At 52.1% G+C, this 23,767-nt stretch overlaps 1 protein-coding gene across 8 annotated transcripts in view; it reads right to left on the bottom strand.

Moving 5' to 3' along the window:
* Window positions 1-2,331: 2,331 nt before the first annotated feature.
* The window catches only part of GSN (gelsolin), a 60,994-nt gene continuing 39,558 nt past the window's right edge, over window positions 2,332-23,767 (bottom strand). For 7 of the 8 annotated variants that reach the window (XM_059889166.1, XM_059889165.1, XM_005210608.5 and 4 more), the window contains 13 exon segments: window positions 21,782-21,931; window positions 19,715-19,804; window positions 17,087-17,219; window positions 16,523-16,611; window positions 16,143-16,358; window positions 14,039-14,172; window positions 11,957-12,047; window positions 10,867-11,037; window positions 10,063-10,237; window positions 8,469-8,593; window positions 8,162-8,239; window positions 3,334-3,394; window positions 2,335-2,748 (listed from right to left, as the gene is read on the bottom strand). In XM_059889166.1, coding sequence (XP_059745149.1) covers window positions 2,579-2,748; window positions 3,334-3,394; window positions 8,162-8,239; window positions 8,469-8,593; window positions 10,063-10,237; window positions 10,867-11,037; window positions 11,957-12,047; window positions 14,039-14,172; window positions 16,143-16,358; window positions 16,523-16,611; window positions 17,087-17,219; window positions 19,715-19,804; window positions 21,782-21,931 — 1,683 coding nt within the window. In that variant the 3' untranslated portion in view covers window positions 2,335-2,578. 8 annotated transcript variants of the gene reach the window in all.

The following is a 23,767-nucleotide window of genomic DNA, read 5'->3' as shown; positions in this document are numbered from 1 at the left end:
CACACAACACAGCACAAGTGCCTGACATGACCTGACCCACCTCCCACCCCGACTGTGTCACCTGGAAAATTCCTTCCCCGCTACATTCATCACTTCTGCGATGAATCAGACTCTCTTGAGGTAGGGCTCCCCCTGGGGAATTTTACACTTTTAAAAAGCTCCCTGGGCAATTTGCATGATCAGCCAGCTTTGGAAACAATGGTGTAAACACACACACACACACACACACACACACACACACACACACACACACACGCCCTTCCCACCACAGAACCCCTCACACTGGCTTCTGTTCTTCTACATCCTCTGCAGGGGAGTTTTCCTTCTGTAACTTGATAGGGATGGGGGAGAGGGAGGTGGCATGGAACAAAAGAGGAAACCACCAGAGAAAAGACCAGAAGGATGGAGGGGAGGGGAGGGGCTTGGCCCTCTTCAGTTCTTTGGACTGATTTGGGATCTCCATGGAGAAAAGGTTTAGAGACAAGAGTTCATGGAAATGTCTAACAGGCACTGTCAGGGGAGTGTGCAATTTCCTCATTTCTGTCTCATTACAACAAAAATTTGAAGCGACGGACGTTAAAGCCCTCAGCGTGTCACAGCTCTTGGATGGTGTCACAGCTCCGTGTTATTTAGAAAATAAAGGAAAATAACATCCTCGAGGCATGAGGGCAAGCCGACCCAAAAGATGCGAAGAGGAAAGAGAGAGAGAGAGTGCCCGTGCATGACCCCCGGCCCTTTGGCTCCTCTTTTTACATGGTTTTTCCTTCCCCACATGGTTTTTCCTTCCCCTGGGCCTGCCCTGTGTAAACTGGGCTCCATCTGAGGTCCTCACTCCAGTCCTTGGACCTTCCTTTGTCCTATTTTCTCGGGCTTTCCCCCTCCTTGTCTTTTAGCCACTCCCATTCTGGACTCCTGTTTCCTCTTCTGCCTAACAGGACTTTGTGACAACGTGAGCATGAGCAGAGAGTCAGGGTCTGGGGGACCAAAGGGGCACAGAGGCCCTCACCCATGCTGCAAACTCGGAGAGCACCCAGGGGCACCTCCTGTCAGCAGAAACACTCGTGGCAAGCAGAGGAAACGAAGAAGAGCCATGTAGATGCTCCAGGGAAGGGCAACCCCCGGGAGTGTAAGTGACTCTAGGGTCCCGCTACTGCCTTGACCTCCTTGCCCCCAGTGTTCCAAGGCCGTGCCTCCCAATGACTGACCGAAGTGGGGCGATTAGACACACTTCATCCGCTCCTGGGAGACCTTCATCGCCTTTGTTGGCTGATGGGCTCCAGAACATTCTGAATCAAACAATATTTGTACACCAACGTTCAGAGTAACACTTTTTTTAAAGAAAATCTATTTATTCGTCTGCATCAACTCTCAGCTGCGGCACACGGGATCTTAGTTGCCCTGCAGCACCCCCAACCAGGGACTGAACCTCCGTCCCCCACGTTGAAGAGGGATTCTTAACCACTGGACCACCAGGGAAGACCCCCAGAGGCATTATTCACAGCAGCCAAAAGGTGGAGAGGATCTGAGTGTCCATCGATGGATGAAAGCATGAATGAGACGGTATATACACACACGATGGAATAGTATTCAGCCACAAGAAGAATGCAGTTACTTTATGGGCTGTAAAATGTATGAATCCTGAAAGCATCAAGCTAAGTGAAATAAGCCAGACAGAAGGCAAGTGCATGGTTCCACTTCCACGATGCACCTAGAACAGGCAAGTTCACAGAGACAGAAAGTGCAATAAGGTTCCCAGGGGCAGATGGGAAGTAGGAAGAGGGAAGGAGTTGTGTCATGGGCACAGGGTATAAAGCTAAGCTGGGGATTAGGAAAAAGGTTTGGGTGGAGATGGTGGGGACAGCTCCACAACGCCGCCAGTGTCTTCAGCGCTGCTGAATCGTACATTTGCAAATGATCAAAAGGATAAATTAACAACACAAATGGGACTATGCCATTAAATTTTTTTTCACTTTGTCTCAGGACTCCCCAAAAGCTATGCAAAAGCCGCCTGGACTGCACGGCTGTCTAAGACGCATCCACCCAACCCCTCTTCCTCCCTGCTTCACGTGGGGTCAGATGGCATCTGTCTGAAGGCTCTCCAGCCTCCTCTGGCTGCCTGTCAATCTCCTTCCATACAAGCACTCTCCCCCTAGTGCAGTCTCTGCCCATTCCATCTCATCTTGGCATCTGCTTCTCGGAGGATCAGATTTATATGTGGGTTGAATGAAGCTCATTCACTGGGTCTCAGGCACAGGCCAACCCCCCACCCCCACCCCATGGACCCTTCCCAGAACAGTGAGGATACTTCTCAGGACAAACAACCACAGCAGGTCACACACTTCAAAAAGCTTTTTATTGAATTCAATTTTCAAAAGCACAGACACTTGAGACAATTCTGCAAGGACCCTGAATTTTTGCAGGGCTGTTTTGGCTACAGTAAAAAAAAAAAAAAGGAAAAAGAAAAAACCAACCACACGCGCACACACACCAGGTTGACCCTGCTCACTCTAAGGTCTCCTCTCGAAGGGCGGACAGTTCTGAAAGGCACTGGCCGGCAATGGGGTGGGGCCTGCCTTCCTCAGGCAGCCAGCTCAGCGAGGGCCCTGTCCAAGGGGTCCACAGACCAATAGTTGTCATCCCAGCCGAGGAACCAGCCCACGAACGAGGGGGGCTCGAAGCCCTGCTTCACCACAGTGATGGGGGTCCGCCGGTCACGATTAGCTGGGTCCGTCTCGATGTAGCGCTTAGCTGCAGACACATGGGCAGAAGAATCCTCAGCGTCTCCACCACCGAGGAGAGCTGGTTCCACGCCTACGGTGGCTGTGGTCCCCTGCCCCTAACACCCAACCCCTCCCTCGGACACCACCATTCCTTAAAGGCAACGACAACCACGTGACTCCTTCACTGCCCCGCCCAGAAACACAGGAAAGGCCAGGGGTCACAGTTTAACCTCCAGCTTCACAAGGCGTGCCTCATTGTTCTCTAGCGTCCCCTACTGGAAGGTATTGAAGAAACCAGCTTCTGGATTTCCAGCTCCCAAATCAGACTCTACTCAGCTACCAGAGACCTGCTTTCCTGCATCTAGATCCAGATGCGGTTAGTCCCTGGGCATCCTGGGAACCCGAGGCAGCTTCTATCTGCCTCTTCCTCTTGCTGTGACCCACGGCTTCTGCAGGAACCGAGCTGTTCTCTCACCACCCAGGGAGGGCTCACCAGGGGCTGGCCGTGGGGGAGGAAGCCCCCACCCCGCTGTCACGAACTCCCAGACCCGCACAGGAAGCTGCTCCCGCCCCACCGCCCGAAACAGACCGGCAGGCACGCGTGGGTCCTCACCAGAGGTCAGGGCTTCTGTCTTCTCCTCTTCTTGAGAATCCTTACCAACCCAGACAAAGACCTGGAGGAGAGGCAGGAGAGGGAAGGTGTGAGATGAAGCCGCACGAGGGGCACTGACCCAGCTTGCTGTTGGAAGAGGAGGAGGTTCCAGGTGTGGGCCGGACACCCCCCTCCCCATTCACAAAGCCCACGGACTGTGACTAGAGGACTGGGGAACAGACACGGCGAACTGGTGACCGACACCCCGCTTTGCAGGCCCGCCCTCCACTGGAGGCTGGTGGTCTGCTGTGTCTTTTTAGACAAATGGAGTCACTAGCTGGTTACGTTCAATCCAGACTGCAGATCCCCCTGAGAACGGGGAGGACCTGGCAACCACGACCACTGGCAGGCGGGTGAAGCTGAGCAGTAGCTGCCCCTGTGCTGGAAGCCCACCTGCCTCAGACTCCCCGCACCTGCACGTCCTCCACCCCAGCCTGCCTCAGTCAATAGCACTGACAACCAAGCTGGGACAGCCATGAGACGGAGCCCCTTCTCTAGAAGTTCACGAATGATCCGTTTGGGGGCATAAACTTATTCAACCAGTGAGCAGACCAATGTGCTCACTAGTTTATTGATCCAACCAGTGAGCACTGAGTCTGCTGGGGGCCACTCTCTTGGTATCTGAGCCAATAGGGTTCTAAGCCTTGGAAGAGAAGTAACTCATCACAACTACCGCCATCTTGAGTCTTCAGTTCAGTCGCTCAGTCGTGTCCAACTCTTCGTGACCCCATGAATCGCAGCACGCCAGGCCTCTCTGTCCATCACCAATTCCTGGAGTTCACCCAACTCATGTCCATGGAGTCGGTGATGCAATCCAGCCATCTCATCCTCTGTCGTCCCCTTCTCCTCCTGCCCCCAATCCCTCCCAGCATCAGAGTCTTTTCCAAAGAGTCAACTGTTTGTATGAGGTGGCCAAAGTATTGGAGTTTCAGCTTTAGCATCAGTCCTTCCAAAGAAATCCCAGGGCTGATCTCCTTCAGAATGGACGGGTTGGATCTCCTTGCAGTCCAAGGGACTCTCAAGAGTCTTCTCCAACACCACAGTTCAAAAGCATCAATTCTTCTGCCCTCAGCCTTTTTCACAGTCCAACTCTCACATCCATACATGTCCACAGGAAAAACCATAGCCTTGACTAGACGAACCTTTGTTGGCAAAGTAATGTCTCTGGTTTTGAATATGCTATCTAGGTTGGTCATAACTTTCCTTCCAAGGAGTAAGCATCTTTTAATTTCATGGCTGCAGTCACCATCTGCAGTGATTTTGGAGCCCAAAAAATAAAGTCTGACACTGTTTCCACTGTTTTCCCATCTATTTCCCATGAAGTGATGGGACCAGATGCCATGATCTTCATTTTCTGAATGTTGAGTTTTAAGCCAAATTTTTCACTCTCCACTTTCACTTTCATCAAGAGGCTTTTTAGTTCCTCTTCACTTTCTGCCATAAGGGTGGTGTCATCTGCATATCTGAGGTTATTGATATTTCTCCCTGCAATCTTGATTCCGGCTTGTGCTTCTTCCAGTCTGGCATTTCTCATGATGTACTCTGCATATAAGTTAAATAAGCAGGGTGACAATATACAGCCTTGATGTACTCCTTTTCCTATTTGGAACCAATCTGTTGTTCCATGTCCAGTTCTAACTGTTGCTACCTGACCTGCATACAGGTTTCTCAAGAGGCAGGTCAGGTGGTCTGGTATTCCCATCTCTTTCAGAAGTTTCCACAGTTTATTGTGATCCACACAGTCTAAGGCTTTGGCATAGTCAATAAAGCAGAAATAGATGTTTTTCTGGAACTCTCTTGCTTTTTCCATGATCCAGCGGATGTTGGCAATTTGGTCTCTGGTTCCTCTGCCTTTTCTAAAACCAGCTTGAACATCTGGAAGTTCATTGTTCACATATTGCTGAAGCCTGGCTTGGAGAATTTTGAGCATTACTTTACTAGCGTGTGAGATGAGTGCAATTGTGCAGTAGTTTGAGCATTCTTTGGCATTGCCTTTCTTTGGGATTGAAATGAAAACTGACCTTTTCCAGTCCTGTGGCCACTGCTGAGTTTTCCAAATTTGTGGGCATATTGAGTGCAACACTTTCACAGCATCATCTTCCAGGATTTGAAATAGCTCAACTGGAATTCCATCACCTCCACTAGCTTTGTTCGTAGTGATGCTTTCTAAGGCCCACTTGACTTCACATTCCAGGATGTCTGGCTCTAGGTCAGTGATCACACCATCGTGATTATCTGGGTCGTGAAGATCTTTTTTGTACAGTTCTGTGTATTCTTGCCACCTCTTCTTAGTATCTTCTGCTTCTGTTAGGTCCATATCATTTCTGTCCTTTATCGAGCCCATCTTTGCATGAAATGTTCCCTTGGTATCTCTAATTTTCTTGAAGAGATCTCTAGTCTTTCCCATTCTGTTGTTTTCCTCTATTTCTTTGCATTGATCGCTGAGGAAGGCTTTCTTATCTCTCCTTGCTATTCTTTGGAACTCTGCATTCAAATGCTTATATCTTTCATTTTCTCCTTTGCATTTTGCTTCTCTTCTTTTCACAGCTATTTGTAAGGCCTCCCCAGACAGCCATTTTGCTTTTTTGCATTTCTTTTCCACGGGGATGGTCTTGATCCCTGGCTCCTGTACAATGTCACGAACCTCCGCCCATAGTTCATCAGGCACTCTGTCTATCAGATCTAGTCCCTTAAATCTATTTCTCACTTCCACAGTATAATCATAAGGAATTTGATTTAGGTCATACCTGAATGGTCTAGTGGTTTTCCCTACTTTCTTCAATTTAAGTCTGAATTTGGCAATAAGGAGTTCATGATCTGAGCCACACTCAGCTACTAGTCTTGTTTTTGCTGACTGTATAGAGCTTCCCCATCTTTGGCTGCAAAGAATACAATCAATCTGATTTTAGTGTTGACCATCTGGTGATGTCCATGTGTAGAGTCTTCTCTTGTGTTGTTGGAAGAGAGTGTTTGCTATGACCAGTGCGTTCTCTTGGCAAAACTCTATTAGCCTTTGCCCTGCTTCATTCCATATTCCAAGGCCAAATTTGCCTGTTACCCCAAGTATTTCTTGACTTTCTACTTTTGCATTCCAGTCCCCTATAATGAAAAGGACATCTTTTTGGGTGTTAGTTCTAAAAGGTCTCATAGGTGTTCATAGAACCGTTCAACTTCAGCTTCTTAAGATGAGCTTTATTACCCCAAAAAATCATTTCAGCTGATTTTTATGTGTCATCTATTCTGATGTGTATCTAAAATATTTTATTATTTGTAATAAAAATTTATTTATTTTAATTGGAGGCTAATTACTTTACAATATTGTATTGGTTTTGCCATACATCAACATGAATCCACCACGAGTATACACGTGCTCCCCATCCTGAACCCCCCTCCCAGCTCCCTCCCCATACCATCCCTCTGGGTCATCCCAGTGCACCAGCCCCAAGCTTCCTGTATCCTGCATTGAACCTGGACTGGCGATTCGTTTCACATATGATATTATACATGTTTCAGTGCCATTCTCCCAAATCATCCTACCCTCTCCCTCTCCCACAGAGTCCAAAAGACTGTTCTATACATCTGTGTCTCTTTTGCTGTCTCTCATACAGGGTTATCGTTACCATCTTTCTAAATTCCATATATATGTGTTAGTATACTGTATTGGTGTTTTTCTTTCTGGCTTACTTCACTCTGTATAATAGGCTCCAGTTTCATTCACCTCATTAGAACTGATTCAAATGTATTTTTAATGGCTGAGTAATACTCCATTGTGTATATGCACCACACCTTTCTTATCCATTCATCTGCTGATGGACATCCAGGTTGCTTCCATGTCCTGGCTATTGTAAACAGTGCTGTCATAAAATGTGAAATCGTTCATCACTCAGTCATGTCTCTTGCAACCCTACAGACTGTAGTCCGACAAGCTCCTCTATCCATGGAGTTCTCCAGGCAAGAATACTGGAGTGGGTGGTCATTCCCTTTTCCAGGGGATTGCCCCAACCCAGGGACTGAACCCAAGTCTCCTGCATTACAGGTGGACTCTTTACCATCTGAGCCACCAGGGGTGCCCATTCATAAGATGGTATCAGACAAGAGAATGCAGACACTTTCGCCCTTATGAACAGCTGTGTGCCTGCTACCTGGGCGCCTCCCCACCAGCTATGCATGGTGTCTATCCTGTTCATCACAGGACTCCCAGCAACCCAGCATTCTGCCTGGAAGACAGTGATGCTTCACATGTGTTGACTGAGCGCATGAACACACAGATGAACAAGCAGATTAAGGAGCCAATGGAACAAAGGAGCCAGCAGCTGATGGCTAAACTGCAAAGCTTCTGGTACTGACCTTCCAACCGGGGAGCCCAAGAAGAAGCCGGGCAGATGCAGAGCAGTCTTGCACCTGCATGGCTGCTATGTTCAACCCTGACAACTCGAGGAGGAGACAGCTCGCTAGGAAGGGCTACTGACTGCCATCCCTCACGAGGACGCAAGGCCCTTGGGGACAGGGGCATGTCTCTTTCTAGGTGAGAGGTTACGCCTGCATGAGATGTGAACCAAAGCCCAACTGTCTTTACCAACAGGTTCAAAGTAAGAGTTCACGCTCCCCTAAGGCCTGGGAACGAATGCTGGTCATCTGATTTGCCTTTCTAAGGTGCTTTGCTATTGGCAAGGGGATTCTACCTGCCTCTCATCTGCTGGGATAATGCCAGGTGGGCACCATCGCGCCCAAGCTGCAGATGAGGACACGGAGCTCAGAGCGGGAAGTTACTTGGGGGACCGTCCATTACCTGGTCCCAGGTGTCCAGAAGCATGACGTCATCAGTGGCCAAGTCTTCCTGCATGAGCTCGCCAGGGACCTCCTCGATCTAGGAAGGGATGGAAGAGGTTAATGAGAGCCCACCGCAAGCCGCCTTCCCCCAGCTCTCTCTGCCCTCCATGGGGAGCTGCTGAGCTGGCTCCAGCCTGTGGGGGTCTGTACTGGGTCGTCAGAAGGCCTCTCCCTGCCCCTGCTGTGGATGCCTCAGCTTGTTCCCTGGAAAACACCTCCCAAGGGGCGAGCAGAGGGAGCGACCTCGGACCTCCTCTGGGACTCACCACGAAACGTCCGATCTTGTTGGAGCAGGCAAAGAGGCGAGGAGGGTGGGCGTCCATCTTCTTGTCCTTCAGCCGTGGGGACGTGCGGTAGGCGGCCTTCCCACCCAGGGCCTCCCAGAAGCTGTCTGTGAGGGGAGGCCAAGCCAGTTACCAGCTGACACCACCTGCCCCCTCCAGCACTTCCCCGCAGACTCTGGGACAAATGCTGCCTTCGCACAGCCAAGTGCTCTCAACCGCCACCCGGCATCTTAAAACCCCAGTGTGACCAAGAGGAACAGGGCCTGCGGGACTCGAGGGTGATGAAGCAGAGGCCCCGGGGGGCAGACTCGGCAGCAGACACAGGGCCGGGGCTGCTTCTGCTCTGAGACTGGCACAGCACTGTGGGATGGGGATAATTATCCCCGCTCGACAAACGAGGCGGCTGAGGCTCAGAGAGGCCAAGCCACTCGCCCAGCGCCACACAGCAGGCGCGGAGTAAAGCCACCTCATCTGACTCCAGTCCCCTGTATTTTCCCACTATATCTGCTCCAGCCACATGTGTTTTTTATATTTAAATGCATTTTCCCACCAGTCATATTTAAATATACATTAACTGAAGCATGTGACTGGTGGTGGTTTAGTCATGTCTGACTCTTTTCCAACCCCATGGACTAACCACCAGGCTCCTCTGTCCGCGGGATTTCCCAGGCAAGAATACTGAAGTGGGTGCCCTTTCCTTCTCCAAGGGATGTTCCCGACCCAGGGATCGAACCTGAGGCTCCTGCATTGGCAGGTGGATTCTTTCCCACTGGGCCACCAAGGGAAGCCCATAACCATGTGACCAGTGGTGACCAAATTAGACCTAGCAGATACAGAACATGTCCACTCTTTCAGACGTTTTCAATGGATTATGTGACTCTAGATCAAACTATTCTTCCCCATTTCTGCTTAGCATCAAGCAAGAGAGAGCGGGCTTAAAACCAAGGAGGGAAAGATCTAGGGTTAGCATAAGGGAAGTGCTCCTGACTCCCGCTCTGGAAACAAGGCAGGCTCGTGGCATTTCTGTCCACGAAGCTTCTCAAGGTTAGGACAGACCACAGCCCCCATGAGGCCGATGTTGCCACATATAATCTTTCACGGCTTTCCCACAAGTGAGCCCCCCTCCAGCTGCCTTCCCCACCTGCCCCAGCCCACACTGGGCTCTCCTTTCTCTAACTCCTAGACGCCTCCCTCTCAACGACCACATTCTCATTTTCATCTTGGGTGTACGTGTTGGCCGTGTCCGACTCTGCGACCCCATGGACTGTGGCCCACCAGGATCCTCTGTCCGTGGGATTCTCCAGGCAAGTATACTGGAGTGGATTGCCATGCCCTCCTCCAGGGGATCTTCCCGACCCGGGGATCAAACCCAAGTCTCCCGCATTGCAGGCAGATTCCTTACTGTCTGAGCCACCAGAGAAGCCCCCTTTTCATCTCACCCACTTTAGTGAACATACGTTAGGGGATAAGTGCTGAGGCAGGAGGAGGATAACGAAAGCCCCGAGCAGACAGGAGGCAGGGGAACCCAGCAGCTCCATCCCCAGAGAGCAGCAGGCCCCTTGCCTCTCGCTCCTACCTGGCTCGCTGCCTTCTGCCACCTGCACGGGTTGGGCCCGAAGCACCCTGAGCAGCTCCAGGGCCCCAGTCTTCTCTGCCTCGCTGGCTCCCGCACCCACCCACAGGTAGGCGGCCGAGGGGGTCTTCAGGACAAAGGCATCGTTGGAATTCAGCGCGCCAGCCTTGGGCATCACCTGGGAGGGTAGTGCTCAATTAATCAATCAGGAAATAGGTAAAAAGGCTTCACCCACTCCTCGCAGCCCAGGAGACACTGCAGCAAGAGCAGCTCTTACGGGTGGACTTGGAGGAGGGAACGTGTGCCCCATCAGAGCTGAGGACAAGGACTCGGGACACTGAGGGGCTCAGCTGACTCCCACGAGCCACGAATGCACTGTGCTTAGCCAAGGAGATTCTAGAAATCGGGGAGGCATTAATAGAAGTTGAGCACCCACAACAAAGGAGGTGATAATCCCATTGTCCTCTAGGCTGCTCAGCAGGATTACATTCAGCTTCTGCACCTTCCACTATAAAAGGGACAGCAGCCAACTGGATGGAATCAAGAACAACATCCAGATTGTGAAGAATGGATTATCTGTTAGGTAATGACTTGGCCATCATGGAAGGCATGCGAGGGACACTGGGCATTCTTGAAACAAGGAGAAGTCTAAGACACACAATCCTGCTGCCAGGGCAGCAAGGCACAAAAAGCTGCTTCTCAGCCCCTCAGCCGCCCGACCGATTCTGCACCCAGAGGTCTGCCCATCAGGCCTGGGGGGTTTCCGAGAGGCCAGTCTTGCTAGGGGTCCGGGGCCCAGGGCCTTACCTCCACGGCTCGGGTGGCTCCAGAGCTGCTGGCCCGGACCTGGAACAGGCGGGTGCTGGCGGGGGCCGTCTGCCCACCCTCGCGGGAGGTGCCGCCCCTGTAGATGATCATGGGTTTCCCGCCAAACAGGCTCATGAGGTGAGCGGGCTCCTTGCCTTGGACCACACGGCTCTGAAAGGGAGACGGGAGAGCAGGTCAGGAAAGGGGGGTGGGAGCATCGTCCTATGCGCACACACTGGGCTCAGCTCAGGGCAGCTGGCATGGCCCAGGCTCACCCCCAAACAAGCCCATCATGCTCGGGTCTGTGTGTGGAGTGGGGCTGGCCAGGGAACAGGAGGTGCAGGAAGGCTGGAGACAGCCCTGCTGGCTGAGGTAACCCCGGGCACTGCTTCGGCGTTTCCCCTCCCACAAGGCCTAGCCTGGCTGAGGCTGGGTCTAGTCCAAGAACCCAGAGAGCCCATGTTTGCAAATATTCCCTTAAATGGAAGCCCAGGGATGGTTCGTGGACATTCTTCCCAGATTGTGACGTCAGCCTCGGCCAAGAAAGCTGGCGGAGTGGTGAGAAAAGAGCCTTCCAGGTCTGGAGAGAGCCCTCCCGCAGAGCCAGTGCAGACCGCGGCCGAGGGCTTGGCGGTGGGAGAGGGACAAGGAGGTCTGAGAGGGTCCCATCTGTTCCTGCCCTGTGTGCCGTGTCACTTCGGATCCCAGCTGTGACCCGTGCTGCCTAAATCCAGATCACCTCACATGTGGGTTTGGGGGTGGAGGGTGGTTCGTGGTCCCTTCCCAGCAAGAGCCGCCACTGCTGGGTCAGAGCTCAGACCCCAGCTCCACTCTGCTGGTGAGAATTCAGGCCACGTGTGATGGTACATCCTCTGCCTGCATGTCTGATGAACCTCTTTCTCCCACGACTAGACTGTAATAAACCACATCACAGAGGTTCAGGGCAGGGCAGGGCCGGGGGCCGGGGGAGGATACATCTGTGTGTTCACGTTGGCAGACGCAGCATCCGCGTCCTGCGTAAATGTCTATCAAAAGGATGGATGCATGGGATGAGGGACGGTCACATGAGTGAGCAGCGGGCTGGGCTCACCTGCACGGGAGTCCCTCCCAGCTCCTCGTCCAGCTGAGCGGTCAGGATGGCCGAGGCAGCGACCTCATCCTGGGTGGACTGGGCGCCCTGCCTGGAAGAGAAGTGAACCTCAGCACCTTGGTTTGCACAGAGCCCGGGGCCCCTCCGTCATCCTGGGCCTGAGAAACCTGCAAATCTCCAGATTACAGGTAGTGAAACTGACAAACAAGAGGAAAAGAGATTTCTCTGAAAAGGAACCAGAGCCAGGAGCCAAAGCAACACAGCACACACCCCAGTCAGCAGCCCGTCACCACACACCCCAGCGCGGCTGCCCGTCTTCTCACAGCGATCCGACCACAGCGAGTGGACTTCCTCATCCTACACCTGCCCACAGGGAGATGTGTGGTGGAGGGCTTTCTGTCTCACCTCTTCCTCCGCCGTCTAAATTTCCCATAACTAACCTGTGCTATCTGCATAAGCAATCTAACAGATCAACGTGCTGATCAAAGAAAATGTTCTAAAAGCCTTCTCGTGAATTTTGTACCGTGTGTGTATTATTAACACCTCGTCCAGAAACATTTCTTCAAGCTGCTTTTAAAAGTCTGAGGTTGTCAAACTGAGAGGCGACCTCCAGAATAAGACTAATGCTCCTCCACAGCATCGAAACCAGGAAAGGAGAGTGAAGCCTGAGGAACTGTCACACATTAAAAGACGGAGAACACGACGATTAAATGCCACTGAGGAGGCATGATGACTAAATACCACGTGAGACCCTGGGTTAGATCCTAGACCAGAGAAAGGACAGTAGCGGGAGAACTGCTGAAATTCAAGAAACGTCTACAGAGGAGCAAATGGTCTTGCAACAATGTTAATTTCTCGGTTTTGAAAACTGAACTGTGGTTAGGTAGGAGCTGACCGCAGAGGGAACTGAAACAGGTACATGGAAACTGTCTGCACTGTTTTTCCAACTTTTCAGCAAGTTTAAAAAAGCAGAAACCCATCAGTCAACCTTTGAAAAGTTGGAGATTGCACAGTAAGAGAAACGAACTGAAAGATATTATACTGAGATATCATTTTATCAACTCTAAAACTGACAAAGAGCAAAAGTGTGAGAGCACAGTCCACCAGCGAGGCCACGAGGGAACATGCTCTCATCTGTCACCGGTGAAAAGGCCAGCGGCACAAAGTTCATCTGCAGAAGCTGGGTGCCACCTTCAAAGTGACGCACGCGCTCACTGTCAGCCAGCAGCCCAGCTTCTGGGAACTCACTCTAAAGACACTTCTCACGCATCCAAAATGATGCTTGTTTAAGCCAACTAATCATGGCAGTGCTTGTGACAGTAGGAGCCGAATCAAAGCGAATATGCATCAGCAGGGAATTTGTTAAATAAATTACAGGATAGCCACACAGTGGAATATTACACGGCTGTAAAAAAAGAAAGAGTAAGGAAGCTCTTTATGGACTGACACAGTCTGAGCTCCAGGAAGTATTAACTGGAAAAAAAAAGCAAAGTGCAGGACATTATACACAGTAGGCCATCTTTCGCATGGGGAGGGAGGAGGATTAGGAATACAGGTCCAGATTTGCTTTTATCTGCATAAAAATGACTGGAAGGATATGTGAGAGGCTAATGAAGGCAGGCACCCACAGAGGAGTGAGGGTTTCAGAGCAAGGTGGGCGAAGTCGTGAATATGTCATCTCTCTTTAAAGAATTAAAAATAATCTTTAGTTAGAAAACATCAGAGGATAAACAGAACTTAGAGTGGAATCGAGGGAGAGATTTTCTATTCGTTTCTCCCTAGTCCGCACGTCTCTCCTACAATAGACATGTGATGCTTTTATGAGATGAGTTTACAGTTTGTTTTGAGAAGTAAGACCAGCGGTCTTGACCCGGGGACAAAAGCCTTTCCCAGTGGGCACGGCTGTGCTGGCCCAGGTTCACACACCCGCAAACTCCCCTCAGCCCTGTCCTATGCCCCCGTGGGGGCCATGCTCCCAGCGTGTGCCCCTCGCTCCGCCCCTTCTGCCCCCCGCTCCGCCCCCGCTGCCCCCCGCGGTGGCCGTGCTCCCAGCGTGTGCCCTCCGGGACCCCAGACCCTCACCAGTTGTAGATGATCTGTCCCTGACGGCCGCCGTGGCGGTAGTTGTACAGAATGATGTAGCTGTCACCACCGTAGAACTGTCCGTACGTGGCGGGGTCCACCGGCACTTTGTCGGAACCTTCAATTCTCCAGATCTACCAGAGCAAAGCTGGGCTCAGACATCGGGCGGCATTCCCGGCCCCCAACTCCGACCAGCTGAGAAACCAGAGGGTGCTGGGTAGCGGTTACAGCATGGGATTGCCCTCGGACTCAGCCTGAAGCGAAATAACTTGCTGGAATCACGGAGCCACCAAGATTCAAACCCAGGGCTTCTGTTCAGATCCTGGCAGCGCACCCCTGCCCCCCGCGCTTCCTCCTCCTTGGGAGCAGCCCAGGGACTGGTAGCTGCATGGCGGGGTTCAGAAAGTGCTTCTGGTGTGTGTTACACAGTGCAACACAGGTTCAGAGTACACATCAATATACGACCTGCAGCCAAATCAGGCTCTACCCCCTCGCAGGCTGTGCACCCTTGGACAAATTGCTTGATGTCTATGGGCCTCAGTTTCCTGATCTGAAAATGGGAATAATAAGGGAGGTTGTAAGGATCGAATGAGCTACTTCACGAGCCCAGCACAGTGCTTGGCACAGGATGATGGCCCTGCAGGTGGCGGCTGCTGTTAATAATGATTATGATGATGATGATGACTAAAGTTGCCATTAGCTGTATCAGCAAGTTGGCTGGATTTTAGATATCACCTGCAGAGGCAGGGTCGTCACTGAGTGACCTCAGAATGACTCCTGCTGGCAGATCTCTCTGCAAAGCTCGGGTGACGGTTTTCCAAGCGGTCACGAAGCCCTGCAGCGCCACCTGGTGGTGCTGCGAGTCCCTGGCACGTAGAACCTTTGAACCTCGAAAATTCTTGAAGGTGATGGCGTGGGATTAAGCCTCATTTTAGCAGGGGCTTCTCTGGTGGCTCAGACAGTAAAAACATCTCCCTGCGATGCAGGAGACCTGCGTTCAACCTCTGGGTCGGGAAGATCCCCTGGAGAAGGGAATGGCAACCCACTCCAGTATTCTTGCCCATGGACAGAGAAGCCAGGTCCTGTACGGTCCAGGGACTAACATTTAACTTAAGCTTCATTTCACAGATGAGGAAAGTGAGGTTCAAAAAGGTTAAGTAACTTCCCCAAGACCACACCGCTGAGCTGCCGGGGCTCCTTCCACATTGCCCTATCCTGGCTCATTTTCATCGCGTGCTCCTCTGCCACTGAACTAACGAACCAATGACAGAACCAGTAATAAATCAGAACGAACATTTTGCCATTTCTATTACGTAGGATGGAATCGACGTTTGAAGTTGATTCTACCTCCTAAACATCTCGGAATCCCACTCCCCACCTCTCCATCTTCTCTGTGAACTCCTTGGGCTCACGGCCATCTCCTCTTCCCTAAACTATTGCAACGACCTCCCCATGAGGTCTCTACTCCCATTCTCCTGTCTCGAACTCATTTTCACAGCGAGTTCTGGAAGCACAGAACTGAGCCTGTCACATTTCTGCCTTTAAAAAAAGAAAAAGAAAAAACCCTCACTAGCACCTAATGGTTGATACAGAATCAAGGCCACACTTTTGGACGAGGAATTTAAGGCCCTCCCCTGAGAATATCCTCAGCACCAGGCTCCCAGGACAGCTCCCTGCCCGAATACCCACTCTTACTCTGGCAGCAAACCTCCTCATACTTGGAGGCCCCACCCAAGGGTCCCCATCTCTATGGAGATGCCCCAACCACCCACCTCCACTGCCCTTCCTGCATTCCCAGAGTCCCTGTGCATCCCCCATGTTCCACTGACCACACAGGTCTCAGCAACCAGCTGTGCCCACCTCCCCTCCCGTCCCAGCACTCTTCACGGAAAGGGCAGGGTCTCAGACACTTGCAGGGAGCCCTCAAGACAGCAGGGGCTTAGGACATGTTGGTTGTAAAACTCAAGCAAGACAAAAGAATCCCACCCATCAAAACTGGGGTCAAAGCCTCTTAGAGAAACATCCTCAGAGAAGAGGTGGGCCAGAGGTGCCAGGGAGGGAGCTGGAAGGCGCCTCGACACGCCCACCCCAGCGCCCCAGGTACCTGCTTCTGCCCTCTGCCGTCATCATCCATGCCGTGCTGGGCAGCCATGGCAGTGGAGGTGTGCAGGGTGGCCGCGTCGAAGGGCACGCGCTCCACGTTGGCAATGTGGCTGGAGAGATAGCTCAGGCCCGGGCCGTCCGTCTGGTCTGGGTCCCGCCAGTTCTTGAAGAACTGTTTGAACAGCGGGGTCTCGCCGCCCTCGGGAAGGACAGAGACCTGGCAGGGATGGAGCAAGAGAAGGTCGTGGCTGGGCTGGAGTCCCCCGGAGGGCAGAGGCCACCTGGCCAGGGTCCTCCAGGGAGCCTCAGACACCCCGTCCAAGCAGCCCTCCCCACCCCACCGGGCCCACTCTCACTGTCCCACCCAGCTCCCTGGCTCACCTGGGTCTGCCTGGGGTAGTCCATCTTGGAGATGAAGTCGGACGCTGTTTTGAGGGCGGCCTTCCTCTCCTCGGTGTTGGCCTGCCTGCCTGTTGGCCGAAGGCGAGCAAGAGTCCTGGGGTCAGGGCTGCACCCCAGTGCTCAGCGGCCCAGGGAGAGCAGAAGGCACGCCTCCCTCCCTTTCGTTCCTAGACCGTGGATGGCCAAGGCCAGAGGCCCCAGAGCTGACCACGCCATGAGCTCCCGGGAGTCCAGCGAGGGGTCCTGGCTAATGACCTGGAGCACACCAACCCACTTACTGAGCTCAGAACTACACTCAACTTGCTGCATTTAATCCACACAGCAACCTTCTGTGATGGTCAGTATCTTGTCCTCATTTGCACATAAGGAAGTCAGGGTCTTAGAGAGGTTAAGTGACTTGACCAAGGCCACTCAGCCAGTAGGGAAGTTGCGACTCAAGAGCCCCAGCCTCCCTGTATGCCCCAGGCTCGTGAGCCGAGTTCCGCAAGGCTGCAGGGGCGCCCGTGTAAGGCCCTGTCGGAGCCCTTCCCTTCACCCCAGTACCTTTCCAGACAAAGATCTTTCCGTCTTTGCCATGGTCCAGGATGAAGCAGTCCTCTGACCTCAAGGCCCCCTGGGCGAAGGGGTTCTCGTCAGCCACGAGGGAGACCGACATGGTGCCTGCACCATTGGAGACCTGGGGGAATGAGAGGGGCCCCGGGCCCGTGAGTGGTCTTCCCCACCTCGGCCTGCCCGCGGGCGCCCCCAAGCCCGCACTTGCAGAGGCCGACAACCCACACCACCTCAAATGACGCTGCAGAGAAACACAGCCCTGAGGCTCATGTGGGATTTCTTGGTCCTTTTCCACCTTCTCACAACCACATCTGTGACCTACACATGGGTGTGGCTTGGAAATGGCAGCCAGAGAGGGAAGGGAATCAAATGCGGGAGTGCAGGGGGCATAGGAAACCACCGCCCAGCTGATGAAAGGACGTTCAAGCTCATCGGCTTAAACAAGGACGCACACGATAAAAGCAACGCGGTCTACATGCAGTGCGGGCTACAGAGCTGGGACCTGGAGGGGGAAACGGGGAAATCTGAATGAAGCTTGCAGTTTACTTAACAGCATTGAACCGATGTTTCTTAGTTTTGACAAAAGTACCGGGTTATGTTAAGATGTTCAAGGGAAGCTGGGTGAATGGGAACCTTCTGAACCGTCTTTGCAATTTTTCTGTAAATCTAAAAACTATTCTAAAATAAAAAGTTCATTGAACTCTTCTGAGGGTACCCTACTTGTCCAAATTCAAAAGATTTGACAGTACCCACGGCTGACAAGACTCCGGTAAACAGGTGAGGGTGATCAAGGAGCCTTCCAGAATGCAGTTTAGTACCATGTCAGGAAGTTAAATAACAAGTGTTCTGCATTTATTGAAAACTTACTTTGTGCCAGGCACTGTTCTAAAAACCTTACGTAATTTAGTAACTTCTACAGTTACAGAACTCCTTTAATCCTTACAGCAACCCTAAAGGTAATCTTATTACTGCCCCTGTTTCCTTCACAAGGAAACCAAGGCGCAGGGAGGTGAGGTCACCTGCACAGCTAGAGAGCGCCAGATCCGGGATTCGCAGCCAGACAGTGCAAGTCCAGAGCCTGTGCTCCTGTCAGTTACTCTCAGGGCAGAACCTTCCTCCCTGGGGTAGGACAGACAGTCTAACTGCAGAACTGGTATTTTTGTGTTTCTGTTTTTTTCTGGTCCTGCCACGCAGCTGAATGCAGACATCAATTCCCTGTCTCGGGACGGAACCAGGGCCATAGCAGTGGAAGCCCACAGTCTAAACCAGTCAGCAACCAGGGAACTCCCGAGAGGCAGCGCCTTCTTTTGTCATTTATTTTATGGTAATTGGTATATACCAAAAAATTTTCATCTTGAGGAGACAAATATACTTAACTATTCTGTTAACAGTTTTTTTTCTTAATATATATGTTTTCCTGAAGTTAGTTGACTAGTTAACGTACAATGTTTCAGATACATAACAAGGTTCCTCAGCTACACACACACACACAATTTTGGGGATTATTCTCCACCATAGGTTACTACCAGTTACTGACTGTAGCTCCCCGTCCAAGAACCAGTATTTTCAATCACTGACTCCTCATTCAGCCTGTGACCCAAGCGATCCACATCTGGAAACCTCCCCCAATGCCATACTTAGCACACACGCACAGAGAGACTGCTGGCGATCAGAAAAGGCGGAAACGTTCTCATGCCCATCATTAGGGGTCTGCAGAGATTTCCACATTCATAAAATAAAATACTACACAGCCGTTATAAAGGGTCCAGTGGAAAAAAGAAGTATGAATAGCCTGCATCTGTTGATATCAAATAGAGATGGAAAAACACATAAGGAGACCCAGGAAACTGGAGTTTCCTTTACCAAACGGGTAACCATGTAACCACGGCAACCCAAGGAGCAGGGAGGAGAGGAGGCTGCCTTTCTTAAACTGAGTATTGTTACTTTTGTAATTAAAACCCATTTTTAAATAGTACTGGCTATCTTAAACTAATAAAATTAGACTGACTTTTATTTTTTTATGTTCTTGAGTATTGCTCAACCCTAGTACTTACGACAAATACGTATTATTACTTCAATATCAGAATAAATATCAGTAATGTGGTCTTCCTGCGGTGGTGATACGAATCTGCACCTCATTCTGCTGTTATTTCACCACAAATAAGCTTAGGGCACAACTCGGGCAACACAGGCTGAGGTCAGACATCCCCGGCTCAAGATCAGCCTTAGTCCAGCTTTTCAAAACCATGAGAAGAAATTATAAAGTCACTGCCCATAACACACACATAGACACACACTTCTGTAGTACTTTGCTGGATTTCCCCTTGGACCCCCCAGAGATCCTGCAACGTGGACTCTGCGGCCCTCCGCCCTCCCCACTTCATGGGCCCCGTCGGTGACAGTGGCACCGATGTGTCTGCGGTCGCCCACACGCTTATTCCCGGGGCAGAGGCGCAGAGGCAGCAGACGGGCGTCCCCTGGAGCCGTAAGAAGCCGAGTTCCCCCATGGCACCCCCACACGTGCTGGCTCAAAGCCCCCGGCCAGTAGAGCTGGGGAAGCCCAGGTCTCCTGCACCCCCTTCCAGAGCTCAAGACCCAGGGACCTCAGCCCAGGCTCACCTTGTACAGCTTGGCCAGCTTGCGGTTGGCCGCGTCCTCCTTGGCTGTGTCCTCGGTCCCTGCGGGCAGAGCTGGCTTGGGGCCCAGCACCTGCGGAGATGGAGAGATGGAAGAAAGCGTGGCGGTGAGCTCCTGGCAGCCTGCCGCCCCCCAGGGAGGAGACTGAGCTCCAGAGAGAGCTTTCTCCCCAGGCAAGCAGGGACCACTTGGGCCTCCACCATCCACGGCAACCTTCCATTTGGGGCAGCACTCCATGTGGAGATGTCCTGGATCCCTGACTGTGCCTGTGGGGTGCAGAGCCCAGCCAGGGCTGCCTGTGGAGTCTGTCCCTCCCTGACCCCTGTCTCCAGGAGCTCCATGAGGACCCCGTGCAGTCCTTCAGATGTTTACCATTTCCACTAAGCCTTCTGAGAAGGATAAGTACAGCTACCAACACCTCCCACCACCTGCCTTCAGTGGACCTCACTTCACCTTTGCAGCCATGCTAAGGGGCACAGGGGCTTCCCCGGAGGCTCAGCTGGTGAAGAATCCACCTGCAACCCGGGAGACCTGGGTTTGATCCCTGGGTTGGGAAGATCCCCTGGAGAAGGGAAAGGCTACTACCCACTCCAGTATTCTGGCCTGGAGAACTCCATGGACTGTAAAGTCCATGGGGTCGCAAAGAGTCGGACACGACTGAGCAACTTTCACTTTCAAGAGGCACGGATTACCACTCTCATTTCACAGGCAAGGAAACCAAGTCCACAGAGAGGCAGCACCTTGTCTACACCACTTAGTTCAGCTCAGTTCAGTCGCTCAGTCATGTCCGACTCTTTGCAACCCCATCAACTGCAGCATGCTAGGCCTCCCTGTCCATCACCAACTCCCGGAGTCCACCCAAACCCATGTCTATCGAGTCGGTGATGCCATCCAGCCACCTCATCCTCTGTCGTCCCCTTCTCCTCCTGCCCTCAATCTTTCCCAGCATCACAGTCTTTTCAAATGAGTCAGCTCTTCGCATCAGGTGGCCAAAGTATTGCAGCTTCAGCTTCAGCATCAGTCCTTCCAATGAACACCCAAGACTGATCTCCTTTAGGATGGACTGGTTGGATCTCCTTGCAGTCCAAGGGACTCTCAAGAGTCTTCTCCAACACCACAGTTCAAAAACATCAATTCTTCGGTGCTCAGCTTTCTTTAAAGTCCAACGCTCACATCCATACATGACCACTGGAAAAACCATGGCCTTGACTAGATGGACTTTTGTTGGCAAAGTAATGTCTCTGCTTTTTAATATGCTGTCTAGGTTGGTCATAACTTTGCTTCCAAGGAGCAAGCGTCTTTTAATTTCATGGCTGCAGTTCCATCTGCAGTGATTTTGGAGCCCAGAAAAATAAAGTCTACACCACTATTAGGTGGCTAAGTAGAAATTTGAACCCATATCCCTGCGACATTAGAATCTATCTTCACGTCTCCATTCTGCGCCACCTTCAGCCTCAACGGCCCCAGCTATTGCCCCTCTCAAGCCATGCTTGGTGTCCAAGCTCTTTCCCCATAACAATCACCTTCTGCTCTTCCTAAAAACCAGCGCTCAACAGCCCCAGGCAAGCAGGAGAGACAAGTGGCACGAAGCACAGCCTGTGGTCTCCTCCTTTTCCTAGCGACCTTTAGCTCTATTGATACATCCTCAAAGCACACTGGCTGGTGATGCCTATCATGCAATTGACGAAATGGGTCATAAACTAATTGGAATGGTCAGAAGAGGAAAGAGGGGACTGGGTCTCCGTTGTCTCTTTCTGGCCTGGCTCTAGCACCAGGCTTGTCCTCAGAAGACGCCAAGACCCTCCTGCTCAGCTCCTTTAGAGGATCCGACTCTCTTGGCAGAAGGGTGTGGCTCACAGCCCGGATGCACTGGATCCTGGGATGCCAGCCCCGCCTCTCAGGGGAGTCTGGGGAAGGTCAGGGGGAGACTCCTCGGCTTGGTAGAAAAACAAAGTCACCCCATAGTTGCCTACTGGACGGAGAGAAGGAATGAGCCCCCGTCCCCTTGCTCAGCCCCACCCTGTGCTCCCGGGACGCGGCCGCGGGTACCTCGAGCATGGCCTCAGGCTCGGCGCCCTCCTCGGAAACGTGCACGCGGGCCCGGCCACTCCGCTCGTTGTCCCGGATGCCCTTGGACACCTGTGTGGCCTTCAGCCTCTCAAAGCGGTTGCTGCTGGAGCCACACCACTGGTAGATGTCCTGTAAGACAAGGCCCCCACGTGAGGCAGCGCCCCCTGCCCGCCTTCATAGACGCCCAGCCGAGCGACGTGACAAGCACACCTGTTCTCTGCTTGCCCAGATGAGGGCTGGTGGAGCACACACACCCACATCCAAGCACAGCAGGTGTCACGTGTGTGTACCAGGGCACGTGAGGGTCTGCTGCGGGCGTGTGTTTTTCATAGGTACACCTACTTACAGAACGTGCACAAAGATGTCTGCCTGAGGATGGGAGTGAAACTGGTCCAACCACTTTCGAAAACCACGTGACTGTGCCTTTTTAAAGCTCCATATGCAAATATGCTACAACCCAGCCATCCCTCTCCTGGGAAAATACCCAACAGTAATGCATGCAAATGTCCACCAAAAGACATGTGCAAGAATGCAGTGTCTGATTCAGACTGCTTGCTCTCAAGACAGCTCACCATCGTCGCTGAGAATCATTGAACTGATGATATTTCCCTTTCTTTCTTTTTCTACCGTGGATTTTCATTCATGCAGAATAACCATGAATTGATATTAGTATCAATAAAACTATGTACCTGTTTTAAAATAAAGCTTTTGCAAGAAGGCTCAGAGTTGCATCCCTTTGAAGAGCCCCAAACTCTCCCAAGTGTCCGTCAACAGTAGAACAGATAAACCGACAAAGTGTATGTAACAAGGAGAAGGAACAAGCTACAACTAAAGGCAACGGCAGTACAGATGGGCCTTGGAAAGACAATGTTGGGCAAAACCAGTCAGACAGCAAGAGGAAAGGTTCCAGGAACATGAAGTTCAGGAACAGGTGGAACTGCTGGTGGAGGAACTCTGGGGTGAGAGTTACCCATAGGGAGGAAGGGACTAGAAGAGGCCACACGGGGCCTCCCAGGGCTGGCGGTGCTCTTTCCTGAGCTGGTGTTAACTACACGGGCACGCCCACTCCGTCAGATCATCGAGCGGCACACGCAGAATTCACACGCTCTTCTGTGCATCTGTCACACTTTCATCACAAGCTTATGCTCAGTGTGTGTCTGTTTGCTGTCAAGGTGCTAGGTCACGTCCAACTCCTATGCGACCCCCATGCACTGCGGCCCACCAGGCTCCTCTGCCCAGGGGTTTCCCAGGCAAGCGTACTGCAGTGGGCTGCCTTTTCCCTCTCCGATAGACATTATACCACCTGTATACGGGAGGCGGGGGACAGAACGTCTGGCCACGTCTTCCTGCAGGAATGCGTGTATGTGGATTTGGGAAGGATATGTACAAAGCATCACACGTCTATAAGGTGGGTCTGGGTAAGCGCACCCCACACTCACCCACACAAGTGAGCCACAGACAAGTGAGCATGTGCAACTACACAGTGACACGCACATGCGTGGGTCCTTGAACAACACACCCAAGTCTCCACGTGCAGACATTCATCATGGTGACGTGCCTACACCTGCTGGCAAGAGCTTATAGCTTTTTCTGATAGAGGCACAGTTGACTTACAACACTATGTAAGCCTCGGGGGCACAACACAGTGATTTACTACTTTTAAAGACTATTCGCCGTTTATAGTTATTATAGCATATTGGCTACATCTCAAGAGCCTATAGGTTTTGAACACGCCCGCCATATACGTGCAAGTGAGTGACCATGAATAAAAGATACACAAGACGCGCATGTCAACACGCCCGGGGACCACACACCACCGAGGCCGTTCACAGTCTGTGCGCGTGTACCTGACGAGCCTGAGTCTCTGCGCCACGCACACCTCCCCTGAGTCTCTGCGGGTGTGTCTGACTCATACACAGCACAGGGCCGGCTGCCCCTGCGACCCGCCCCACCGTGTCTTCACAT

The sequence above is a fragment of the Bos taurus genome, chromosome 8 (assembly GCF_002263795.3).
Source record: "Bos taurus isolate L1 Dominette 01449 registration number 42190680 breed Hereford chromosome 8, ARS-UCD2.0, whole genome shotgun sequence".
NCBI classification, from domain to species: Eukaryota; Metazoa; Chordata; class Mammalia; order Artiodactyla; family Bovidae; genus Bos; species Bos taurus.
The sequence above is the reverse complement of the archived record's forward strand: the minus strand, read 5'-3'. Positions and strand labels throughout refer to the sequence as shown.